The following is a 25,330-nucleotide window of genomic DNA, read 5'->3' as shown; positions in this document are numbered from 1 at the left end:
ATTTCTGCTTTTCTGCTCTTTATTTCAAAGGGGAATAAAGTTCCCAACAGCCCCAGAAGGCCTGAGGCTCCCCTCAGGTACAGATTTTTGTTTGTCTTACGTGCCAAATGCAAATGTCCCCCCAGATTTGCAGTTATGGTTAGGAGAGCTTTCGCTCCAGTGCCTCCCCCAGTTAGATCCTGCACCCCCAATGATGCCCAATTGCCAGCTGCAACCCCGTATCGCAAAGATAAGAGTATCAATGACTTCACATGAAAATAAAGTAGGCTTTATTTTTTTTTTTTTGGCCTGTTTAAAATTCTGGGTTTGGCCAAAACTTTTACAATTCCAGAAAACATAGCATTTGCCCTCCTTGTTTACTGCTGACCACAAACAATCCCTGCACTTCCCCCCATACAGACGTTCCTTGCCATCATGAGAAAACCCTTCCAGAAGCAGCTCCTCCGGTTACAGCGTGCCCATCAGCTGAAGGCAGGGAGTTGGCAGGGCAGCCTCTTCGAAAAGCAGCCTCCAGGCTGCCAAACTCAATCCTAAAACAGCCGCACGGCCAGGCTTAACCCCCTTCCCGCAGCTATCATTAGCGGCCGAGCACTTAAACCCGACCACATCCTGTCCCGCGATCGGGCGGAGACCTTTCCAAGCGCTTGTGCTTTACAGGGATGCAAGTACAGTACAGCCAGGCCACGGGGCGTTTTCTCGGAGCGATGGATGCGGGAGGGAAGTTTTTCAATGGGGATGAGCGTGGCTGTCGGCCGGAGCAGCAGGGTCCCGGGGAGCGCGCAGGGCCCTCCCCCCCAGGGAGCGCATACGCCCGTCCTGGCTCCCCTTTTGGGTGCGTTTGCAGGGGGCGAGCATCGGCGGCCGGGGGAGGGGGCGAGCATCGGCGGGGTCACGGCTGTGGCCCTTCCTGGCGAGGGTTATTCCCAGGCGTGTCCCGAGGGGCAGAGCAGGGGCAGGGCAGGCAGCGCGTCCTCAGGCGGCCAGGTCGAAGTCGTCGCGCTCCTGGTTGTAGTCGAGCACCTTCTGGCGCAGGCGAGAGGCGTCCACCCAGGTGATGAAGTCCTCCACGGCGCGGGGGACGAGGAGCGCGGGGTCGGTCACCACCTCGGGCCCCACGCGGACGTGGCCCTGCTCCACGAAGGTGACGGCGTGCCGCAGGCTCTGCGCCATCCGCAGCTTGACCAGCAGGCAGGGCAGGCGGCGGCGGCAGAAGGCGGCGGCCGAGAGGCTCTCGCAGACGGCCAGCGACCGCCGGCTGCCCACCAGCCCCAGCCCGTAGAGCTTCTCCAGCAGCGCGGCGGCGCAGCGGGCGCGGAAGGCGGCGCTGGCCGGGCCCAGGTCGCGGAGGCGGCGGGCCAAGGCGCGCACGCTGCGGGCCAGCGCTTTATACTGCACGTAATCCTCCCGCCGGCCCAGCCGGTAGCGCCGCAGCGCCTTCACCTCGGCCAGGCTCCCCGCCGCCGCCTCCCAGCTCACCAGCTCCAGCCGCCGCAGCAGCTTCTGCTCGTGGTACTTCAGCTTCCGCACCATCTTGCCGCCCGCCGCCGCCGCCGGCCCTTTCCGGGGAGGGGCGGCCGCGCTCCGCCCCGCCGCTGCCCCGGCCTGGGAGGCCCAGCCGCCTCGCCCGGCCCGGCCCGGCGGCGCCGCACCCGGCCGCGGGGCACAGCGGGCCCGCCGGGCTGCTTTCTGCTGCGGCGCTGGGACGGCCTCGGGCCTCCCCTAGGCCGCGGTGGGGCGGGGGGAGAAGGCGGCAGATGTCCCCCCCCCGGCGGCTGCTGGAGAGTGGGGCCGGGGCTGCTGCTCACCCCTGAGGCCCGGCCGGGATCGCGGCGGCCCGCCCCGGCCCCTGCGCCCCGCCCGGCCCCGGGCGAGCCCGGCCCGGGGGAGTCACCTCAGGCGGGGGCCGGGGGCGCTCGGGCCTCCCCAGAGCCTCTCCTGCGCGGGCAGCCCCTCCTCGCCTGTCCAGGGACCGACCCCAGCCTCGTCGCTCCTCCTGAGGGGAAAATGGCAGCAGCGCTGGCTTCCTCCGTGCCGTCCTGCTCCTCCAGACGCCAAGGCCGGTTCTGTTTACCGAGGAGCTGCGGGATCTTGCCTCTGTGCCGCTGGCGTGAGGAGGAGCACCCGCGGCCATAGCCCGGCGGGGAGGGCACTGCCTTGGCCTCTGAAACTGGCCGCTCTTGGGCTGGCGCTTCCCCCTTGGTGCCCAAGGAGCGAGGCTGCTGCCACTCCGCGCCGCGGCCCCCCGAGTGCCACCGTGACCCCCGAGTGCCACCACGGTATCCCCAGCCAAGCGCCTCGTCCAGGCCTTCCTGTCTGGGGCAGGGTGTGGGCTGATAGTGGGATTCAGGACACTGCTCCAAGGAAATCCCCCCTTAGGTTGGGCAGGTCAGGTTGGTGACTCGGGATTTCAGATTTCTGATTCTCATTAGCTTCACCCTTGAATTTCCTGCTCCTGAAATCTTCAACGCGCTGGATTTTTTTCAGGGTGGGTGATCTGGGCACGCAGGCCATGGTGGTCTCTTGATCTGCTTTGTGTTTTCCCCCAGGATTATCACTGAAGGCACCAATGGAAACAGGAAGCAGCAGCACCGAGAAGTTTTACAGGATCCCTGAAGGAAAGGGACCGCACTTGGTTGGATGTACGGACCTGATGACAGAAAATGCAGTTGAGGTAAAGTGCTCGGTTCTTCCTCCTTTGAATTTAAGCCACAATGTCAGTGAAACAACTTGCTGTAGTTGTACGGATGAGTCGGACTGGAGGTCTTGCCTGTGTGCAGGGGGGATGCTGCATGGCTGACACAGTTCAGCTGTCTATCCACTCCGTCACAATGCAGGATGCATACGGGGTATTTACCAGATGGACATAACCTGCAAGCCTTCCCCATGGCTACTTGCTCCCTCATCCTAATATCCTTGCCTTCTTGACTCTCCTACACAAGATACTGTAGAGAAACTGTGTCCTCCCGGGACCTACAGGCTTCTTCCCATCCACCCTGTCCCTTCTGTGTTGGGCTCCTGGGAACACTCCACACACAATCTTTGTGACTGTAGCCATTCTCATCACAAAGATCCCAACTGGATTTGGCAGGGGTAGGTGATGAGGGTATTTGATGTTTCAGCTGCATGAGATGTTTTCTTGAAATTTTATCTATCCAAGAAAGAACAGGTCAGTTCTGCAAGCACTTAGTGCAGAGAGAAGCCACAATAAGAAGACAGGGACAGTAAATAGTCAGCTGAGGAGCTTGCTTATGGGTTTCCATTTCAAATCCCCTTGCTTTTTAATTTTCCTATGGGAATATGTCTGCATTTACACTGGTTTTACTCTGCAGACTAGCCAGGTATAGCGGAACTTGTGACCAGTTTGCAGTGATTATTTGTATGTTTTCCTTTCCTGAGCTTACTCTGTATTAGCACAAAGAAGCGCAGCCAATGTGTTTTTCTTAGGCAATCTGTATAATTGCAGTTCTTTCAGGAACAGAAAATTAACCTCTTTCACTTTCTTGTAAGCAGTTAGTCACCAGGGGAAGTTCAGCAGGACCACTCTGAGATCAGATTAATATGATTACCAGCATGGGTGAAGGTTTCATGATTTATTCCTTGGTGGCCTTTGTGTCAAAGGTTGATTTAAGTTTGATGAGTAAATTGAAACAAGCTTCATTAAATAAGCTTTTTGGTACACCTTGCATGTGAAACTGATAAATCAGTGTTCAAGAAACCAGACTTTATTACAAAGCTTATGTTCTTTTTGGTCCTAGGCTTAACTTACTAAAACAAAAGCACAGTTGGAGCAAGACCGTAAATTTGAATAGTGTGTTGCAAATTCCTTTGCAAACCAGGAAGTAAGAATGCAAATTACACACAGTTCATCTACTGCGAGGTGTGCTTTAGGGTATGCAGTTGGTACATTGCTGCTGACTGCGTAGGAAAAATGCTGGCAAGGGGTATGGAGTGTCCATGTGAATGTGGAAGGCTTCAGTGGTTTCCTGGAACACCCGGAGTGCAGACAGTAAAAGAAGATTCAAACCAGTGGCAAGAAACAGAGGCAGATAAAACACAGGTTAACAAAATTCTGTTGAGAAAGATGGAGCACTACACACTTGTAAACATCTTGAGGAGGAGGAAGAACAATATATTGCACTTCTCTGCTGTGCAGCTGCCCAAGAGCTTTCTCGACCACTTCTCGCTTTGTTTAGCCTGGAGCACTATAGCTGCGTTGAGACCATATCCCTGACTCTACCTGCATCTCCTCACTGGACTACACTTCCAGAAACTAGTCTCAGGATTAAGTTTTGTCTTGCTAACCTAGTGGGAAAATACACTTCTAGGAGGGTGCTTTTTTCCCCCCTAGTTTAATAAGCTGAGTTGGGTCAGTAACAGCTCCATGAGACTCCTTGGTATAAGGAGAGCAATGACAGCTCCCAGCTGGAAGGGTGAAGGGGACAGTCACCCCTGTTAAAGTGATTGCCTTGCATTATCGTACCATTCCCCGAAGGAAGGCATAGTGAGGAAGACAGAAGGAAAGATCCAGCAAGACGCAGAAATGGAGCAAATAGGTAGTGGGTGTTGGTAATGAGTAACTTAACTAAACGGAGCATTTTGAATTAGCCATAGGCTAACTTAGAGAAGGTGACATGTATATCTACCTGGATGCCAACAGTAATGCTCCTTTAAATTCATTGCCGGGGCAAAAAGACAGTGACACAGGATTGGCATCAGAGCCTGTATAGGATAATAATTTTCTCATGAGGTTTCCTCTCAAGAGGAATTTCTCTTGAGCTGTCATTCTTGCATCTGAAGCCCTTGACGTAAATGTTTTTATCTTCCTTTTTATCTGCCTGATATTGATATAAACAAATATCAATATTTTTTTTCTCCCTCCTCCTAATCCCAGGGAAGCTTCTTGCGCCTGTATTATCCATCATGTGATGCCACAAATAGTGAAGAGGCGCCATGGATTCCAGATAAAGAGTACTATCAGGGACTGTCTGACTTCCTGAATATGTACCGAGTTGTAGGAGAAAGGCTTTTCCAGTACTATGTTGGTAAGACTGATTATGGTTTTATTCCTTGACAAGTGCAAGGGCATCATCTCTGTATGCAGGTTGCTGCCTCACTGCTCTGTGAGCAGTGTGTTACTGCTGCAGGACTGAAAAATAGTTTTTCCCCAGAAAGGATGTTTGTTTGGGATGGGTTTGTGTAGTAAGAATCAGTGCTGAATTTGACCCAGTTCTCAGGCAGACCAGCAGTCCCCCACTGCTGTTAATAGGAGTGTCTGGGCAGTTTGCTTTAGGAAGGGCTTGGGTAAATTGCACCTATGTGTCGGGATTTCAATCCCACAGGGAAAAGTGCAAATACACAAAGGTCAGATACATACTAAGGACTGAATACCAAGAAGACTTGAATGCCTGACTATTCCTGAAAATCTGTTCTCTTAAACGTTAAGAGATATGTAGGCATTGTGCTCAGCTGTGGATGGGAGGAGGAGAAGGAAAATATCTTCGGCCAAGTAGAAAGCATTTTCAGAATCAGATCCATGTTTGTCTTCTGTATTTTAAGGATGAGATTTGGTCCTTTGTCTTTAGATGACCACTCTGAAATCAGTGGTCACCAGATTCTTGGGATCTCTCCCACAGGCATAAACGCTTTCTCTCATTTCAGTAATAATGACATGTAATAAGTAACTAAGGGTAATTTGCTAATCAAAGGGGTTTTTAACAAAAGGAATGATCTTGCTGTAACAGATTTGAGAATGTTTTGTCTGGTGAGAAAAAGAGTTAACTGTTAACCATGAGGTTGGAGATGGACCTCCTCAAGGCCAATGTTAATCCATAATCTCATGTTACTATGACAACTTTGTCTATGTAATGTACAGCTTCTTGCTACGGGACTGAGAGCATAACCATTTGCTTAAACCGGCCTTGAAGATGAGAATAAAAGGGCTGTGTTACTTGTCAGAATTTGCGAGCTTGGATGGAGCTGCGACTCCCTGGCCGCCCAGCGCGCTGTTTTTGCTTTCCTGCCTTAATAAATAACCAGTGAGTTTATTTCAGACTCCAGTTATTTCAAATTCAACTATAACAGACATATGCTTCAATCTTTATCTAGGTTCAGTGACCTGTCCTGCAAAGTCAAATGCTGCTTTTAAGCCAGGAGAGAAATACCCACTCCTCATTTTTTCCCATGGACTTGGAGCTTTTCGGTAACTCTGAACTTTGTTGACAAACTATTTTCATCATCTATGGTGACAGTAGTCTCCAAGGATGGTTGTGAATAGATTTTCTGTAGGGGGTGAGATACCCATGGAGTTGAAAGAAATTTGAAGAACAGGCTGCTGTGTATGAGTATGCCTCCACTGAAATCAACAGCAGTAAATCAAAGCAGGGTTGATGTACTTATTTGTGTTTTCTCTTGGTATTTTAGGGGTGAAGGTATTTACCAATCCATAAGCATGTTGTGAAGATCAGCTAGTTGGTTTCGGGATAGGTCTTTGAAGATGCAAAGTGTCATATGTGCTAATTTTTAAAAATCCGTGGCATTCCTTTTTCTGAATAGATAGTAAGACAAGGTTTTGTGAACAGGTTTTGGTGCCTGGCATACAAAAGCCTGCTTACTGGCTAGCAAATTCAAACACAAGAATTATTGAATGGGGGCTAGCACATACATAGTGTGGTCAGCACTTGAAAAGCAGTGTAATTGAGATAATTATGCATGCACATGTCTCACCAGAGTATGATTTTGACTGCAGGACCATCTATTCTGCTATTTGCATCGAGATGGCTTCTCAGGGCTTTATAGTGGCTGCTGTGGAGCACAGGTGTGTATACTGCACGTTTTTGAGTTCTGATGGAAAGAAACTTTCTCACGTTGTATAGAAAGCTATTTATTCTAAAGAAGAACTTATTCTAAAGGGAATTTGCTTAGGTAAACCCTTGAATAAGAAGTCCCAGTGTAGATATCATTTGTCATTCTTCAGGCATGCTATTTTTCCCCTCTTATTGTTAGAACCTGGAGAATATAAAGGAGGTGGGAGTTTTGGTGGAGTTACTGCATTATTTAGAAAGTCTGTCTACACTCCGTTAGGATTGCAGAGCACTGGTCGGTAGCTGGATCTCTTGAGATAAGTGAAATCTAAAACTTCTGGTGACTTCATCTCAAACCAAACAGAATACATCCCCAGAAGTAACCTTCTGTTGATATTACAGAGATGAATCTGCTTCAGCAACGTATTATTGTAAAAAAAAGTCCATTTCTGAACCGCAGGAAGAGTCTACGTCAATCATGGAGAAGGAGTGGATCTACTATAGGAAACTAAAAACTGGAGAGGAAGAGCGTTGTTTGCGCCATAAGCAGGTACTCGTGCTAGGTCTGCACTCTAGGAAGAGAGGCAGGAATGGTGTGTGTAGGGCTAACTAGCAGACTCGTTCCCTTTGGCCATGTCTGCAGTCTTCTGCCAAGACTCAGGGGATATGTAAAAATGCATCAAGTACCATGTCCCTGAAGATGGGAAGGCCAACAGCTTTCTTCACAGTGTAAAGCAGTTACACTGTTGAGCTTAGTCAGCTGTTTCTCCCGATTCCACTCAACTTTGTTTCTTCCCTGTGTCTTCACACTTTTGCTGCCCAGCCCAGTCTTTATGTTACACACAGTTGAATTCAAATGTTCGTGTGGCTTTAGACTTTGGCTTTTGTGTGCAGTTGGACAGCAAGATGTATCATGGCTGCTTTAAGGGGGATGTTTGCTTCGTCATCTCCAACACTCTTTGATGTGGTTTATAGCAATGTAAAGAATGCAGGCTTCCTGATTACAAGCATCATCCGCGCTAGGTGTGATGTGGCCATACTGAGGAGCTCCTCCAAGCGTAGACTTGACCTGTAAAATACGGGAGTGTTTTCTTCCAGCTATTGCGAACTCAGCCAGGGAGGTGTTGATCTCCCTGGGCCATAGAGCCAGCAGTACAAGTGTCAGTTCCTGTGTGCCAACAACGTCCTACTTACAAGTCTCAATACGTATTGTCTGAGCTTGCAAGTAACCTCCAGAAGCTATTGCCTGCAAATCTGACTAGCAGAGAAGTCAGGAGGTTGAGATTTATGTGAGATTTAGGGATGCATAGACATCTTGCTGGCTGCCTACACAGTTCACATCCCAAGGACACTATTTTTTTTTGGTTCTTTTTGAAGCTTTTACTGACGTATCAAAGTCAGAAGCACTTCTTACACTGAACAATGAGAACCTTTTATTTGCAATAGCTTTACTACAGTTTTCAAGATAGTGTGTATGTATAAAATGTTTCTTATTTGGGGTTTATCCATTGTAAAGACAGTTTCAAGGCTTTTGTGCAGGTGGGGCAAGTGACGTAATGACACTGGCTCATCAGAGTGAGAGCATGAGGAGGAGCAGTGAGTCAGCCTTCCTTGTGGTTGTGTTAAGCCTTTGCACATCCTAACAACCCCTTCTCTGAGCAGTGACAAGATGAAGGAGTTGAAGGCCTCTGGCACATGTTACAGGGGTTAATTCCTGTGTGCAGAGGCTCTACACAAGAGCTTCAATTGCTTGGACCTCCTAAAGTCCGTTTGTTGTTGGTCAGACCTTGTCAGAGTTGTTTTCCAGTTCCATTCTGCATTTTAAAATAATTGTTACTGTATCAGACACTTAGGGGGAAAAATTATCAAACTGAGTCTTGTCTCAAGCAACAGGACAAGGGGCAACGGGCACAGACTGCAACACAGGCAGTTCTACCTGAATATGAGGAAGAATTTCTTTCCTCTGAGGGTGACAGAGCTCTGGAACAGGTTGCCCAGAGAGGCTGTGGAGTCTCCTTCTCTGGAGATGTTCAAAACCTGCCTGGACGTGACTCTGTGCAGCCTGCTCTAGGAGAACCTGCTTTAGCAGTGGGTTGGACTAGATGATCTCCAGAGGTCCCTTCCAACCCTGGCCATGCTGTGACTCTGTGATTGTGTCCAAGGGGCTGGCAAGCCTAGTGATGGTCTGATAATTCCTTCCACTGCACTGCCCCCAACTTCTCTTTCTCCTCAGGTGCAGCAAAGAGCACAGGAGTGCATCAAAGCTCTCAATCTCATTCTTAACATCAATTCAGGAGAGGAAGTAATGAATGTGCTACATTCAAACTTTGACTGGAACAGCCTAAAGGTGAGTGAAAGGTGGTGACTGTGTTTTGTTAAACACCTAACAATGCTTCTGGTTTCCCTCTTCCATTTCTAAACTGGTTCCTGTAAACTGTTCTGAAGATCACTCCATAGATCTGTGAAGATATTCTCAGGTTATCACGAGCTGGATAGATAGTAATGGAGCTGAAATGATGCTCTACCTGCTTCACTAGGTTCTACTGCCAAACAATTATTCCCTTTAAAAAAAAAAAAAAAAAGTTTGGGAAAGAAAGTCTTACAGCACCTGGATTTTTTTTGACAGGATTCTGTTGATACTAGCAGGATAGCTGTGATGGGACACTCTTTTGGTGGTGCTACAGTTATTGAGAGTCTCAGCAAAGAAATAAGATTCAGGTAAGTATGTAAAACAAGGCAAGAGACTTTTGGCACTTGAGAGGTCTGGAGCAGGGCACCTTGCCCAAGATCCCCCAACTACTAATAAGCTCTTGAAGAAAAGTTTTGTTTGACATGTCTTATTTTCTCAAGTCATACTGCTTTCAGTTGTGGGGATGTGGTGGAACATAATAGCTGTATCATATTGTATCATGATACCATGATACTGTGGGACGCTGCAGAAGCTCCTGTGCCCAGCTGTACCTGGCATTGGAGACGAACATGTGCAATAAAGGATTCATTCTCTTCTCCCAAAAGTAGAAATAATTTTGAAACAAAATGATTCATTAACCTGTTTACCTGTTTAGTATCATAGAGTTTCCCGTGTCTCCTGCAGATCAAAGCATGCTGAGAACCTCCATACAAAGCTTTCTGCTTCTGTGACAATATCCAGTTATTTTTGACAGGTGTGGCATTGCCCTCGATGCGTGGATGCTTCCCGTAGGTGATGATATTTACCAAAACAGTGTCCAGCAACCACTGCTGTTTATCAACTCTGAAAAATTCCAGTGGGCTGATAATATCATAAAGATGAAGAAGCTCAGCTCCAATGACACAAACAAGAAAATGATCACTATCAAGTAAGTGTCCAGGAGGCATCGTTTCTGTGGTTGAAGAGGAGTCTTTACTCCTTTGTTGGAGCTGTTCAGTTACATGTACCTGCAGAAAGAGAGTCACTGCTTCCTCATGGCCCAGGTTTTCCCTGCGTGTTTAAATTAGCAATATGTCCCCCACAGTGGAGTCAAAGATCTCTCTCAAAGCAGCCTGTAACCCTAAATATAAGATACTCCAAGGTGTGCCTTCCTACCCTGGGGCACAAATTTTGCTCTGGGCCTCATGCATCATCTGTGTTTGAACACTTTACATAGTGCATAAATGCACCTGGAAGCCTCACCTAGTGAAACCACCGTGTACAGGGGAGCGGATAGCTCTGTAATCCACCTCAGAGCAGAGAGACAACGTTTTGCCAAGCCTACTCTTTTTTCCCATTGCAGTTATAGTGACTTACATTAAGCATGCACAAAACTGCCCTTTAGGACAGAATTTACTGCTAATCGTGCATGTTCATGAGAGTAATCTGTTTTATCTTCTTCTGCTAAAGAAGACAGCATAAGGTGCATGACTGTCTTTGAATAAGTCTGTGCAATCTGTGGCATCTTTTAACCAGACAACTGCATTCTTAAAACCCTGTTGATCATTTTTCTATTTGCAGGGGATCAGTACATCAGAGCTTTCCTGACTTTACCTTTGTGAGCGGAGAAATAATTGGAAGATTTTTCAAATTAAAAGGAGAAATAGATCCAAATGAAGCTATTGATATAAGCAATCATGCTTCATTAGCCTTTCTGCAGAAACATTTAAGTAAGTATCTGTTTACCTCAAAGTATGAAGTTAATGAATACTTAATTCCTATGAAGCTTTTTATATATCCATTTGGTTTAGAACAAGATTCAAAAGTAAGTGTCAGAAAAGTCTGAGTGGAAAAAACAAGTCAGACTTTTTCTAGAGGTTTGTTGGTTACTTTTGTAATCCAAGCAACTCAGAGGAACTTCGTGGGAGTTTTGTTCTGCTATGTAAAAACCTGGAGCGTCCTTTTTCCCTCCTTAAAACATCATCCTGCCCCTACTTTGCCAAGTTGATTTAATTTTTCAGTGTAGCTGATTACTTTACTTACTAACACTTGGGTTTTCTTTCCCACATTTTATAGGTCTTAAGAAAGATTTCGATAAGTGGGATTCTCTTGTGGATGGCATAGGACCCAATGTTATTCCTGGTACCAATATTGACTTATCTCCAGCTGAACCTGAATAAGGACTACAAAGCAGTACTGAGAATGTCACAGACTTCAGGACACTAATGCTGGCCAGACATGGCTCAGACACATGATAGCATTGGCCACCTACACAGCTTTTGGGGTGTGGAACAAAGAAAAGGCATTAGGTTATGTTATCATGAAAATGTGGAGAGGTTTTCATTCAAATGAGTTCGTGGGATTATCTGAAATACTGCAACAGGGTAACTACTGCTTTATAGGCAACTGGGGAGAAATCACTTTGTGGCAATTGAAATGTGCATTCTGGTTTTGACTGAAAATCAAGTTTGCAGAAAGGTTAAGCTTCAAGGAATTCAACTAAAGCAGGGGTCCTCAAACTACGGTCCACAGGCTGGATACGGCCCCCGGTATATACAGAACCCCCCTGCCCTGGCGGGGCTTAGGGGGGGAAACCAAGCAGCTGCAGATGACTGCCTGCCACTGCATCTGTGCACTGTCCCCCTGGTTAAACAGTTTGAGGACCCCTGAACTACAGTTCTACTTAACAAGCTTTAAGTCAGTTTGCGTGCAGCAAGCCTTTTTTTTTTTTTGCAGTGTAAGAAAAAAAAAAATCATCTTTGAACTGTTTAGTATTTCAGCTGTGCTCTGACAACATTTGAGAGGTGGAGGAGGCTTTTGCTCCTTCTAGTCAGAGAGGTGCCAGTGGAAGAAATTTTAAGGACAGTTTTTAAGACTAAGAGTGAAAGTAAGAGCTAAAAAGGTGTTTGTTCAGACACAGGACTTCTCCTATGAACTTAATCCACTTACATTTCAGATCTGTGTTTACTGCCATAGTCAGAGGGTGTTTCCATTCCAAAAGCTGCTGAAACCATCACTCTTACAGCAACTGTAATTCCCTTTAGGCAAAGCTCTAAGCAGTGCCTCTCTTGTTGATCTCTGTCATACTGTTATAGGTGAAAGTATGAGAGGCATATGTAAGCACTGCCTGATCATCTTGCTGTCTCTCATAGTTGTAACAGTCTCCAGACACTTGTCTTTGTCCAGGTACTAGCATTGCTGTCTGTATCTGTCAGTAGAAACAGTTGACTGTGGTTGGCTAAAGGCAGCTCTGATTTTTAGAGCTGAACTCTTTGAAGCTGCCACACGGAAGAGAGTTCTAAATGACTAAACCTTGCAAAAGGGGAATCATTTCTAACAGTAGCCTGTTGGTTGCAAAATCAGGTTAGCTGATTTTGCAACTGAAGCAAGCACAACAAGCAAAGCTGTTAACAGTGTAATTAACTATTTATATAATCTGTGATCTTAACATGAGATTGCAACAACATCTAAGACATGTTTTCAGAATTTCATTAAATTCTCTCCAGCCTACCACCATGTAGTATAATGTGTCTTTGTTAAGGGAATAAACATGTAAGTGTTCCTCTTACTGAGTAAGCACTAACACTTCAGATACCTTGTCAGAGATCTCTGGTTCCTAAGTCTTTATGGTAGTATGAAAAATCCATAGCCCCTGAAGAGGAGGAAGCCACTATGGTATACAGGAGCATTGAATGGGACTACAAAATAGAAACCCCTTTTCAACAGAGGAGGAGAATAGAAGGTAAGTTGGAGCTATTTTAAGGAAGTCCTTGCCCCACTGTACACATGCAGCAGCAAAACCATTCTACTAGGCCTGCTTCATAATTATAGGAAATGCTTGGTATCTCAGTAGTGGGGTTAAGGCCATGTCAGAAATGCAAGTTTTATTTTGTACACAACTGTGGGATGCTTCAAAGCATTCACCGTAACTCACGGTGCTCTAGAGAGCTGTTAGGGTCAAAACAGAACCAGTAACTGCAGAACGTGCATAGCTACATCTAACTGCAGTAGTACAGTCAAAGAGTCTTAGCATGCATCCAGCATTTGGGCTTACGTATAGGGAAAGAACACAAGTCATATACAAAAGACAAAGCTTGGGCTGGCATATACTGATCTATTCCAGCTCCTCCTTCCATTGATTTTAACACCACCAAATACAAGACTTCAAGCCAAATGGTGCTTGGTTGGCTCCGTGTTCTGAGCGTGTAACTTGGTTTCAGAAATGCTGGCAGACATGAGGATCTTCAGAATTAGCTGAACTTCAGCTGCTCTGCTTTCCTACAGGGAATAAAAATAGATTAGACCCATCAAAATGTTTCTATAGCTGTTAATGCTTTTATACATGTTTAAAGGCATAGCTCTACAAGGCTTCAAACTAATGTCATCAAACATATTGGACCGTATGAAAAGACTACACTTGGGCAAAGTTATTGTAGAAAGACAACACAGTTGAAACAAGAGTACTGCCCAAGAAGGTGAAGCAAGAAGTGCTCCCAGATTTCAGTTAGGAGTTCAAGCCACTCCATCCCTCAGCAGGTTTAGCATAAGCCACTGCAGGAGGTTTTGCATCCTGTGGGTCAGGTACTTTCTATTCAAACTGCCTTTCCAGTCAGCAGCCCATGTGTGCAGCAAGATCCAGTTTTGTGCCACATGGTTGCATGTTGTTAGCTCACCTTTTCTATGCTGTTGCTGAGAGGGTGCATAAACTAATACCATGCAAAGTATTTAAGAAACACAAAGAATGGACAAATCTGGACAATAATAATTAGCAACCAAAGAGGAGAAAAAAAACACCCTATAATGATGTGGTAAAAACTGTAAAAGTATCATCAAAACCAGAAACAGCAAGATCAAGAATAATCCTGCACTTGAGTGATACAATTGAGGAAGGATTTGTAGATTCACTAGTTTAGCATTTTGAACACATTCTTTTAAGTACTTTGCCTAACAGGTAACTAGATCAGTGTGACAGACTTCATTATTTGTTACCCATAAACCAGTCAGCTTTCTGTACAGTTGTGCCAAAACACAATTAACAATTAAATCTGTGAAAACACAAACACCATCTCTACCTAAGCGTAGTTCAGTCTCTATCAGGCAACTACTGGTCAAACACTGGAACAAGTTGCCCAGAGGTTCTGGCATCTCTGTCCTTGGACAGATTCCAGACCTGGGAGGAAGGCCCTAAGCAACCTCATCTCGTTGACCCTGCTTTGAGCACCTCCAAAGGTCCCTTTCAACCAGAACTACTCTATGATTCCATAGATTATGAAAATAGTATAATCACAAAGAAACAAAGAACCTGTATACTATTTTCTTTGGTACACAGAATAGGAGTTCACCAGTAACACTTCAAAAATGTCAAGTAACAATACAGATGTACGTGCACTGTTCACAGACTAGCCTTACAACAACTCAGGTGGTATTAGTATGGGTTTACATTCATGGAGCAAGATCCATGTAAGGTATTGAGGCATTCAAATTCAAAACGACAGTGTTTAGTAGAGTCTGCCTAGCAGTTCCTTACCTTGCCTCAGAAATGCGAGCAAGAGTTGCATGTTAGTGGCCAATGCTCAAAACCCTACCAAAACCTGTAACTTAGGTGTACCACCCCAACTTGCCCAAGAGGCTCAATCCACTAGGTTGAATAAATACTAAACTGATTCCTAATCAAGACAGGGTAGCAGCTTTCATTTCATGTATTCACCATTAAACTGACAGTACCTAAACTAATGTTACTATGAAAAATCACAAGAACAGTATTAGAGTAAATACATAAGCTCAAAAGAAGTATTTCAACTGTATTCTCTAAAATATTTTCTAGAGGATTCAGAAAGCATCCAAACACTGAGTATACAACCTTCTTTGGGAGGTTTAAGGTGATCTTACCTTCAAGTAAGGACTCCTCTGGTAAGGACTGCAAGTTTTCTGTTGCAGGGGGTACTGCCTAAGCAAAAGGGGATTCTGTTAGGAAGCTGGCACTTATAATGTAACAGTCTAGTCATAGAGGAAGCCCCTCAGTGGAACATCAGCACTGCTGGACCCCTATTTACCACCGTTTCCCCCTCTCTTTTAACCCACTACAGAAGTCTTCTACCCACTTTTCACTTTGATATCAAAACTGCCGTGAAAAATTAACTTGAAATTCCTTCTGTTATTGTCGGTAGCATGGCTGGCAACCTGAGTTTTAGGTTCCAGACTGAGTTTTTCATTTGTTGGTACTTAATGAAGAACACTGGTGAAAACCTTCCTATCATTTCCTAATGACCTTGTAATAGAAGTATTTTGTCATTTACCAGTCAGTTACATGCTCTATTAGCACGATCTGTCAAAAGCTGCATATTGGCATTGTTCTATGGTTCCCAATTAATAGCAGTCTTCCATTAACGTCTCTTCCTTCAAGCTGTTTTCATTGATCTGTTTCCAGACTGAATTCAGTTCTCAGGCCAAACGGCTGGCAGTTTATATAAATCTATACAAATAGTTAATATAACTAGTTTACATATCAGCTATATAATAGATTAACACAAACTTCTATAGTCTCCATAAAGTTCCATTACAGAAGGAAGGACAAGATGATGTCTTATAGAAAAAGACTGTGCTTCTAGCAGTTGGCATGGATGCACAGATTAACGCTACTTTGCCTTTCTATTCTCTTGGTGACACAGGAAGAATCACAACTAAACTCAGAGGACCCTTTCTGAAAGAAAAAACCCGCCATAGTACTGTTCTGCCCAGTGCACCACCACACTGCCGTACCTCAGATGATCCGCAAGGCCAGTCAGGAATACCACTCCAGACATTCTCAGGATCCACCATCTCCTCATTGCCACTGGAGAGATTCAAGACCTGTACAGACAGAGCCAAATCCCATCTAGTATGGCAGCAGATCCTGAGAACGCACTCAGCAAGTAAGACACAGTAGTAGGAAAAGCCAGCTGATGACTGTACTTTGAGAAGGCTTTCAGTCTAGGTCTTGCAAGGAAGAGCAAGTTAACCTCTAATAAGGCTGAGTATCACTACCAAATCTGCTCAAGGCTCTCCTGGGCTTCTAATCTAATTATGATGAGAGAGGAAGGTTGGAAAACACCTACTAGATCAGAACTGGTAGGAAACTGATGAATAGGGGTATCACTACATATCTGACACTCATCTAAACACAGCTGAGGTTAGCTTTAGATACCCAAGGAATCTACTAGCAAAAGAGCTGGCTTCCGTGATCTCAGGCATTCAATCTTCCAAAAAGATTGAATGCCAAAAAGTTACTTATATTAAATGATCTTTTGGACTTGCAACCTTAAATTATGACTTGAAGTACAAAGCCTGTGCGTATGTGTACACACACACACTCCCCCCAAACTGGAGGAAAACTTCTCATTTATCCCATAGCTTAACAGTAGAATAAGGCAGCCCATTAGATTATAACCTACTGTTAAAGTTAACTCCCACCAATCACTAATTCAATACATGTTTCACTGAAGTAGGAATAGCTGTGTATTTGTTACTAATTACAGTGTAATTTAAGTGTCTTCCCAAGTTTCTACTGTTTAGCACCAGTTCCTCAAAACATCAGTAAAACAGCATCCAGTCTCATGATTATTTAATAGTAACGCAGCTTCACAGCAGAGCATTAACTTGCAGGCTAGATAGGTGCTCACGTGTGTGGTTCCATCTCAAAGGGGAGTCAGACCCTTCAGTCTTCCCCGTGAAGGCAGGGGGAATAAGATGTGAAGGGAAGATCAAGTGTTGACATACAGCATCCACTCAGTTTGAGACACTGCTGTCTCTTTGCAAGAACTACAGAATTGGCCTTTGCAATACTAAATCTGAAATTCTGTAACAAATTCTGTACAATATTCAAAGTTTGGAGAAAGCCCAAAGAAGGGCCACACTGAAAGAATGCAGAAAGAGTATTCAAACCATGCTTACCTTGGTACCTTTTTCAGACACCTCCAAAATGACAGCCTTGCACCATTTTGGAGAGCTCCACACCACACATTTGGAACCAACAGCAAAGCCCTCCAGATGACGAGTGTACTCATTGTGTTCTACAAAAATAATGACATATCGATGAAGGGGTGTGTGTGTGACCCACACAAAAAAATTCCCACAAAACACAAAAACCACCCCTCCGAATACCTCACATCCCTCGCAACCCTGCTCCCATACTCTCCTGCCCCCTCTCCAAATTACTTTTATTTAATAAATCTTTGAAATTTTAAAATCTGTCATCCTGAACAGTCTTGAATATTCATTTCAAGTTCAGAAATAATTTCTAATCATAGAATCATTAAAATCTCAAAGTAAGATTAGTTTGTTAGACTGTCATATTATCCCCAAGATAACTACACTTAGTGTGGCATCCTTAACTCATCATAGCATACGGATATTAAGATTAATATAGTAACTTATTAGGGAATAAAAGTTAAGTTTCCACAAGAAAGCTATTCTCATGTTTGAATGTGCACAACATATTATCTAACTCTTTAAAATCAGATACTCTACCTGCACCGCACTCAGCAGAGATCTCATTTTGCTTATCTTCTGCTTCTTCATCCCCAGGCTTACAGTCTGAAGACTGCACACGTGCATTTCCACATTCTTTAATTAAGTCAGTCAAGCCTTGTTTCAGCCATTCTTCCACAGAACAGTCATCTTTCTTCTTCTGCCACTCCTTGTGTTTCTCAACTTTGCAGTCACAGGATTTTACGGTGCAAACAGGCTGCTGACGCACTATGTTTTTTTGAAGAAATGGAGACAGACTTCCACTATTTGTAGAACTTTGCAGTGCAGTGTGTTCCAGCAACCCTAATGATGATGACTCCTCATCCTCCTGAGATGACTTCTCATCAGGCTGCACCAGTTCCAGCAGCCACTCAGTTGCAGCACCTAGCATCGACAGTATGTCACCGAGCTTCCGGTGCAGTTGTTTCTCACATCTACCACCAGAAGACAGCCTTAGGGGAAGAGACTCTATGTCCATCCAGTCTTCTTTTATAGCTTCTGCTTTATGGATTCTAGACAAATTCAATTCCAGTTTCTTCACCTTCTCTCCCAAAGAAAGCTGAACATCAGACTGAATCAATGCTACTGTCTTCTCTCCCCTGCTAACTGAAGGCATTAAGTTCTCTCTCTCATTAAGTGATGGTAAGACTTCAGGAAATTTCAGAGCTGCCAACTCCCCTGTCTCCTCACTCACAACTGGCAGCTCAAACGATGCCTGTTCCAATGACTTCTCTCTTGCTTTGCTGCCCGAAGCTGTCTGCATTTCAAGGGATTCTGCTTCCAGAGCTTCCTTAGTTTCTACACTAGAGGAGGACTGCACTGGAAGCATCTCTAGCTCCTGTACGAACTCTCTCAGATCATCATACAAAGAGTGCATTTGTAATCGATCCCGTTCTACTAATGTCCCTGTTTCATCACTTGAAGAGCACTGTACCTGCAGGACTGGCAGTTTTTCCAGTTCTTCTTGTTTGCTTCCTAGGGAAAGGCTGGCTGCTGAAGCACTGCCTGTCAGTTCTGCTTTCAGCTCAGCATCCTCTTGAAACAGTACTTTGGATAATTCTTGTTCCACAGCTTTCACTTCACTCCCCAAAATACAAAGACTGCAGCTTCTCACTGGTTCTAGTAACACGTTGTTATCACTCTCTCCTTCAGACAAACATCTCCCTCTATCAAAGTTGATTTGATTCTCAGCTGTTTCACACCCATCACCAGCCTTCCCAGACAGACACTCAACAGCTCCCACTGACCCATTTGCTTCTACAGTATTTAAATACTCAGAAGTTACACCCAGGCAAGGTTCAGAACACAGTAAAGCACTTTCACTTTCTTCTTGAGCTGATCCACAAACAGCAGTAGCTTCTCTTTCAAGAAAAAGACCCATATCACTCTTTGGACATCTGTTTTCCTTTAAGAAGTTCTCAAGGTTTGAGAATGCATTGGCACATGTTCCTTTATTAGCCTTCCAAAATGGCTTCATCTCTTCATTAATACTCTTACCAGAAGCTTCCAGCTTGACAACACACAGAGGGATTTCAGAAGCTTTATCTTCCTGAGTTTCTATTACTTCAGCTTCTAACAAAAGGTCTTTGGTCATATCATAAAACTTCTCTTCTGCTTCACTAAGCCATGAGCCCTCTGAGGAACTGAAACCTGACAGGCAGCAAGCAAATGCTTGATTAGGGACTTTGAGCAATTCACATGGAATCTGTCTGACCACCTCCATGCTAACAGCTTCCTCAGTTCCACAATCCACATGCCTAACAACTATGTTGTCACATTTTACACTACTAACTTTAGCTCTGTAGAACTGCCCATCTTGACTATATTTTGCTAGACAAATATCACCGCTTTTAAGACAAGATCTACAGTCATTCAAAGAGTTTAGTCCAAGGTTTTCAGCTTCCTCTATTTTCTGCTCTATGTAGCGCATGTCTTCGGTATCAGCACTCTGACTCCAAAAGTATTCTGGACCACTTACCACTGTGACATAGACTTTTACGGTCTGACCTGCCTCTGGAAACTTCCAGGTAAATGATTTACAATCACTTACACAGGAAATTTCATTTTGTGCCTGAGGAGGCAAAGGTTCACACACGGTTATCACACCACTGTTCTCTCTTCTTTCAAGTATTTCCATCGAACAAGATCTTTCCCTACTTGCAAGATTTTCATCAGCTAAATCCACTGTTACTAGACCTTGATGGTCACTGAGAATAACTTCCCACTTATCCTGTACCTTCTCTACAAATTCACAGGTTAGCAGAACTTCACTTGTTCTCTTGGTGAAGTAAAGCACTGCTTTCTCTGTCCAGTCAGTGTTTTTAAGTCCACCTAGGAAGCAATGAATACTTATTGCTGGAATAGATGACAAGTCTTCAGGGAGTCTGTGTGCTTCATCAACATTAATTACCGAAGTATTACCATAATCAATATATTGTATACTTATCAAATTGTCAGAAGTCTTCTCTTTTACTACAGCTCGATACCACAGGCTGTCTTCTGAATAAACAGCACTGATTAAGTCTCCTGCTTGGAAAAGTTGTCCACAAGTGTTCTTTGCTTGTGTCCTGCTGTTTAAGCTTTCTGAAATGCTATTAAGCTGAGCCTCGTCACTTTCTAGTTGAACATAAAAATCCAGCGGATCATTTACATGAGACACATACACTAACGCTTTAAGAGCTGGCACTATCTTCTGTTGCAGTAGGTCAGATGCATTTGTCAGTGTTATACATCCGCCTTCAGCATCAGATTTAATACTTGACTGTGTATCCATCTGGGCAGAGAGCAGAGACTCCTCCCCCACTTTACTTAAAGCAGCATCCTTCTGACTGCTAAGCATTTCATCAGATTCTAGTAATCCAGCTGCCAAATCTCCCTTAGCAGGCTGGAAAAGGTTTACATCTTCGAAGAGCTTTTTGCTACTCTTCCCTCCTCCCTGGGCATCAGATCTCCATTTGTTTCCTTCAAGAGGTCTACCATTTAAAGGGGACTCTGCAGTCTCATTCACATCTGTATTTCTAAAGCATGATGTTTCATTTTCTACCTGCCTACACAGTCCTGTATCATTTACTAAGCCAAACTCCTCCTTCAGTTTTGCACTAATGACAGTATCACCATCAAACAGCTCAATCAACAGTTTACCATTGGGTTCCTTTGCTATTACCGTTGCTTTTAACTGCTTTTCTAGGACAGCTTGTTTAAACCATGCTGTAGCTTCTTTGGGAACACAAGGTATATCAGATAAGGAACACTTTATGGCCTGCACTGGCAACAGCACAATATCACAAGCATCACTGGGTAAAGGAAGCAGATGATCTTTCTCTATTGTCTCTGCATTTCCAAAATCCACAAAGAAGACTTCTGTATTAGGTTTGGTTTTCATAATTACTCCCCTGTACCAGTGATTGTCAGTATACTTTGCTAGACACAAGCTCCCAGACTTTTGCAAGGTTTCTAAGCTGGTCAGTGTTTTACTTAGGCAACTGATGTTATCAGCAAGCTGTGCTAAGACACCTGCACACCTTTCAAGTTGGCAGTAAAATGTCCATGGATCCTCAACATGTGTAATATAAACATCTTCCTCACTCCCAACTTTTATATTGTGCCCAGAATAATAGTAAGAGTGAAGCTGAACTGAGGATACCAGAGGCTTTTGAGGGGATAAACCTCTGGCCACACCTCTCTCTGTCAGAAACTGGCAAGCACTCTGAAAAGGTGTCCTTAGATCTACAATGTTAAACAGCTCTGTATTGTTTATGGAAGCCAAGGCAAATATTGTACACTTCAGTTCAGAGTACGATAACGAAGTATCAACAAACTCCTCAAAAGCCTGAATTGCTTCTTCATCCCAAGCAAAAGGATCCTGACCATTTGGTTGGATTAAGTTGTAAAGGCTGCACCTGAAAGCCTGAGCCTCTAACCTAAGAAACCGTTCATCAGCTAAGCGGAGGTTTGTTAGAGAGACCAGCTCTCTGTTGCCATAGTCAATATATATGACTTCGACTTTTCCTGCAGAAGGAACTTCACTAATAACTGAAGCCCTGTACCACTTCTTATCCCTCGAGTACTGGGCTAAACATACGGAATTTGGCCAAGCATGTGGGTAGGACAGATTTTTACAATACTCCTGAATTTCAGCCATTAATACCTGAAGGTCATGGCAATTTCTAAACTGACACCAAAAACAACTAGGATTTTCAACATATGACACAACAACATTAACTGTACTGCCCACTTCTATATGACATCCGTAAGGGGAACCTGCCTTCATTTCTACATCACTCTGTCTCCAAGAGATGGGCAGGTTTTCCTTGGCCTCATACTTAGGAGCAGGAAGAGATTCACTACTTTCAGAACTGTGAATGGCTGCAACAGGGTGCTCCCTGACTATGGGAGCCATAGAAGGATTAAGTGCTCTATCACTTCTCTTTAGGCCAGACTCTTCTCTGAGCCTCTTCTCTGCAATTCTTTGGGTTTCCTCCCCAGCAGATGCTAGGGAAGAGGCCTGGCTCACAGCCTTATCAGATGGCTTCTGGCAAGTCTTGGGTATTTCACTCCTCTGGTATTCAGCATACGCTCCCTGGGCCAGGAGTTTACTTACACTTTTCTCTCCTAACTGCGACTGGACAAAAATTTCAACCATGTATTTGTCACCCTGCACACTCAAAAAATGAACCTTTAGTCCTTTGTTCAGTACAGTCTCTCTGAATGCAGACACAGATTCTTTACTCCAGCTCCCTCTCAGAGAGGGGACACCTGCCAAACAACACCTGAGAGCTAAAGCAGGTAGTTCCTTGAACTGAGGGAGCAGCTCCTTTACCACACAAGGATCTACAGTTTCCGTATTGCCCCTGTCCACCAGGTGTACTTCCACCCCACTGTGCAGCACCCTGGTGATCACTGCTCGATAGAAGACACCTTCTTTCCCACTAGCACAACAAAAGGATCCAGGCTGTAGGTCCCACCCAGCACTATCCTCCTTGCTGGCATGGGAGTAAAAATTCCACATGTGCTGCCTCAGCTGCCTGAAGAGCTGGCGATGCTCATAGAGCTGCAGCCAGAACTCTGAGGGGTCTCGGAGGTGGGAGACCTGCACATCATGGAATGCACCCAAATTCAGAAGCACACCACTTACAGGAACAGAGGCCAAATCTCTGTGCGCTAAAGCAACAGGTGATCCTGGTGGCAATTTTGGTTCTTCTACTTCCAGCTGCTCCTGAGCCTCAGTCTGGCTGACCTGCACACGGCTGCTGACTAGGCAGTGAGCCCGCACCCCAAAGAAATTGTTCAAGTTGACACCGTTTTCTCCATACAGACTCACATAATAGAGATGCTCAACGGAGTTAAAGGCTTCGATGTGAGCACTCACTCCTTTGCCTAGCACCAATGCTTTCAGCTCATCGATCTGCGATGGGGACCAGCCACAACCCCCATCTGAGATACCCTGAAGAGCACACGCGTAGGTCACCACAGGCATGCGAAAACACTCGACAGGCAAATGGCGCAGGTTAGCTCTGGCCACAGTCTCCTTCCTGCCACAGTCCACAAAGATCACCAGAGCCACTTGCTGGTTCTGCCCCCCAGCCATAAGCTCCAGCAGGAGCGCACGGTACCACTGGCCATCTGTGCCCCGGGCAGCACACGGTGAGCCCACTTTGGGTAGTAAATCCTGCCCCCACCGGTCATAAATGTGGCACATGGTATCAGAAAGGCAACGGATCTCCTGTGACAGGCTCTGCAACTGGCAGTAGATGTGGTGGGGGTCAGCAACATGGGTCACTAGGACAGGCTCTGTCACACCCAACTGAAGCTGCGGGTAGAAGTAATCCAAGGCAGGCCACAGAGGCCGATACACATGCAAAACATTGAGAAGTTGCGGCACCGCTGAAAAGACATGGGAATGTGCCGGAGGCTGCAGCCTAAGTTGGCTCCTTAAGTTGCTGTAAGACAGACAGTGCCTGAGCACCTGGCAGAACCAGCTGGGAGCTACCTGCCTGGCCAGGCCCAGGCACTGCATCTGGCTCACCAGCTGGGGCAGCTCCAGCACTATGACCTGCGGCATCACCACCTCCTGCACCAGGCCAGCCACCTCCTTGCCATGCAGGTGGCTGAGGAACTCCATAGCTTCCACCGCCCAGCTGGAGACAGGCATGTCCCCGCAGGCCGCCCCCCGGGGGCCTCCTGAGGGCACCACGTTGGCCACAACACAGCCCAGCACCGCGGGCCGCAGCTGGAACAGCTCCCGGTGGCCCCTCGCCAGGTAATCGGCGGACGCAGGCATCGTGCAGCCCTCATCGAGCAGGAACACACGGTAGTCGCGGCCGCAGCGACTCACCACAGAGCAGCGGTACCAGACCCCCACCACCTCCACCAGGCCCAGGTCGCCAACGCGCAGCTCGACCCCGCCAGCCGCCAGCCGCTGCCGAGCCGCCGCCTGCAGCTCACGGTGGAGGCGGCCATACTCAGCGCTGCGCTCGGCTGGCAGCCCCCACAGGCGCACGACAGGCACCTCCGGGCGCAGGCCCACAGTGCAGACCCGAAGGGACACGGTGGAGCCGGGGCTGAGCATCCCCGGCCCGGAGCTCCTCGCAGCCTCTCCTCCCCCCCTCACGACCCGCTTTCGCCACCCACACGATGCGCGGCAACTGCCCACCGCCGCCCCCCTCTCGGCCTCATATAGCACGCGCCGCCCACGTGACCCGCGGGGGTACCGTTACGCGGCCGCCCAAGTGGGCGAGTCCATTTTTCATCCCCGCGGGGGGTGGGAAAGGGGGCACAGGAGGGCGCGGAGCGGGCTAAATCACTGGGCTACTCCTGCTACAGGCAGACTGCTCGGAGGTTATCGCCGGGGCACGCTGGGGCCGCGGGGCTCAGCCCAGAGCCTTCAGGAGCTGTCCCCTCCAGGGTGGAGCGCTCCGCGGCCGCGGCCGGTGGGGCGGGGTGAGGTGCGAGCCCGCCGAGCCCGCTTGGCTCCCATTGGCTAGAGCGGGAGGGCTAGGCGGGGCGTGCGCGCAGGACTTGGAGACTATTGGCCAGCCGCGTGGCGGCAGTGTGAGGGTGGGGTGTGGCGGTGCCTAAGGAGACTCGCAGCCCGCCGAGGGGGGCAGGGCGCGGAGCGCGGGAACCACGGTCGCTCCCGCCGCGCTCTGGGAGCCCGTCTGCCGGGGGCTCTGAGGGGCGGGCCGGGCCGGGCCCTGCCGCCAGCCTGCCTGAGGGGGAGGCCGCCCTCTCCCTTTGTGGCACAACACATCTGCCTCTCCCAGGCGGGGGCTGGCTTAGCCGCCTGCGACACCGGGTAGGGGGACACCGGCCTGAGGGACAGCGGCGGCCGGGGCTGGCCTGTCTAGGGATGGGGCTGCCGCAGGCGAGCGAAACGGCCCAGGGCCTTGAGCAGCGGCCACCGAGGGTGCCCTGTTTGGTGGCCGCCTCCAGACAGCCCTGCCAGGCACACGGATCCCTTCCATCTGTTGGGCTCTGCTGATATGGAGAAATAGTGTGAAATGGGGACAATGGACATCGATTGTGATTGTATATGTCTGCTCAAGGAATGTGGGTATGGTGACTGGTCATGGGTGCGGTGTCTGGTCACATAGGCACACAGCTCTGAGGAGAGAACTACAGTTTTTGAGGAGACGCC

The 25,330-nt window shown here is 46.7% G+C and overlaps 2 protein-coding genes across 5 annotated transcripts; one reads left to right on the top strand and one right to left on the bottom strand.

The window, feature by feature from the left end:
* Positions 1-36: 36 nt before the first annotated feature.
* PLA2G7 (phospholipase A2 group VII) lies at positions 37-12,702 on the top strand. 3 transcript variants are annotated; one of them, XM_080389220.1, is made up of 11 exons: positions 37-2,056; positions 2,547-2,671; positions 4,892-5,042; positions 6,106-6,199; positions 6,746-6,814; positions 7,203-7,350; positions 9,034-9,147; positions 9,427-9,518; positions 9,965-10,138; positions 10,771-10,919; positions 11,266-12,702. In XM_080389220.1, the coding sequence occupies exons 1-11, from the start codon at positions 709-711 to the stop codon at positions 11,367-11,369; spliced, it is 2,568 nt and encodes an 855-aa protein (XP_080245346.1). In that variant the 5' UTR covers positions 37-708; the 3' UTR covers positions 11,370-12,702. The 3 variants fall into 3 exon arrangements, with proteins under 3 accessions (XP_080245346.1, XP_080245348.1, XP_080245347.1); XM_080389222.1 differs by lacking the exon at positions 37-2,056 and adding an exon at positions 2,144-2,276; XM_080389221.1 differs by lacking the exon at positions 37-2,056 and adding an exon at positions 2,256-2,385.
* TDRD6 (tudor domain containing 6) lies at positions 12,085-24,328 on the bottom strand. 2 transcript variants are annotated; one of them, XM_080389210.1, is made up of 5 exons: positions 17,695-24,328; positions 17,119-17,237; positions 15,949-16,038; positions 15,079-15,136; positions 12,085-13,467 (listed from the first exon to the last, which is right to left on the bottom strand). In XM_080389210.1, exons 1-5 carry the CDS (start codon positions 24,260-24,262, stop codon positions 13,451-13,453), a joined length of 6,852 nt encoding a protein of 2,283 aa, XP_080245336.1. In that variant the 5' UTR covers positions 24,263-24,328; the 3' UTR covers positions 12,085-13,450. The 2 variants fall into 2 exon arrangements, with proteins under 2 accessions (XP_080245336.1, XP_080245335.1); XM_080389209.1 differs by having other exon boundaries at positions 12,085-15,136.
* Between the last annotated feature and the right edge of the window lie 1,002 nt (positions 24,329-25,330).

Source organism: Falco punctatus (genome assembly GCF_963210335.1).
Source record: "Falco punctatus genome assembly, chromosome: 5".
Taxonomy (NCBI): Eukaryota; Metazoa; Chordata; class Aves; order Falconiformes; family Falconidae; genus Falco; species Falco punctatus.
Note: the sequence above shows the minus strand (reverse complement) of the source record. Positions and strands in the feature narration are given on the sequence as shown.

Bases quoted from the DNA above. Each gene is read 5' to 3' on its own strand.
- TDRD6 (XM_080389209.1), bottom strand. From the start codon at position 24,262: ATGCTCAGCCCCGGCTCCACCGTGTCCCTTCGGGTCTGCACTGTGGGC. The intron at 17,238-17,694 runs GTAGAGTATCTG...TTATTTTTGTAG, and splicing joins CTCTGCTGAGTGCGGTGCAG to AACACAATGAGTACACTCGT. The intron at 15,137-15,948 runs GTACGGCAGTGT...CCTTTTGCTTAG, and splicing joins GGCCTTGCGGATCATCTGAG to GCAGTACCCCCTGCAACAGA.
- PLA2G7 (XM_080389220.1), top strand. From the start codon at position 709: ATGCGGGAGGGAAGTTTTTCAATGGGGATGAGCGTGGCTGTCGGCCGG. The intron at 2,057-2,546 runs GCCGGTTCTGTT...GTTTTCCCCCAG, and splicing joins CTGCTCCTCCAGACGCCAAG to GATTATCACTGAAGGCACCA. The intron at 10,920-11,265 runs GTAAGTATCTGT...CACATTTTATAG, and splicing joins CTTTCTGCAGAAACATTTAA to GTCTTAAGAAAGATTTCGAT.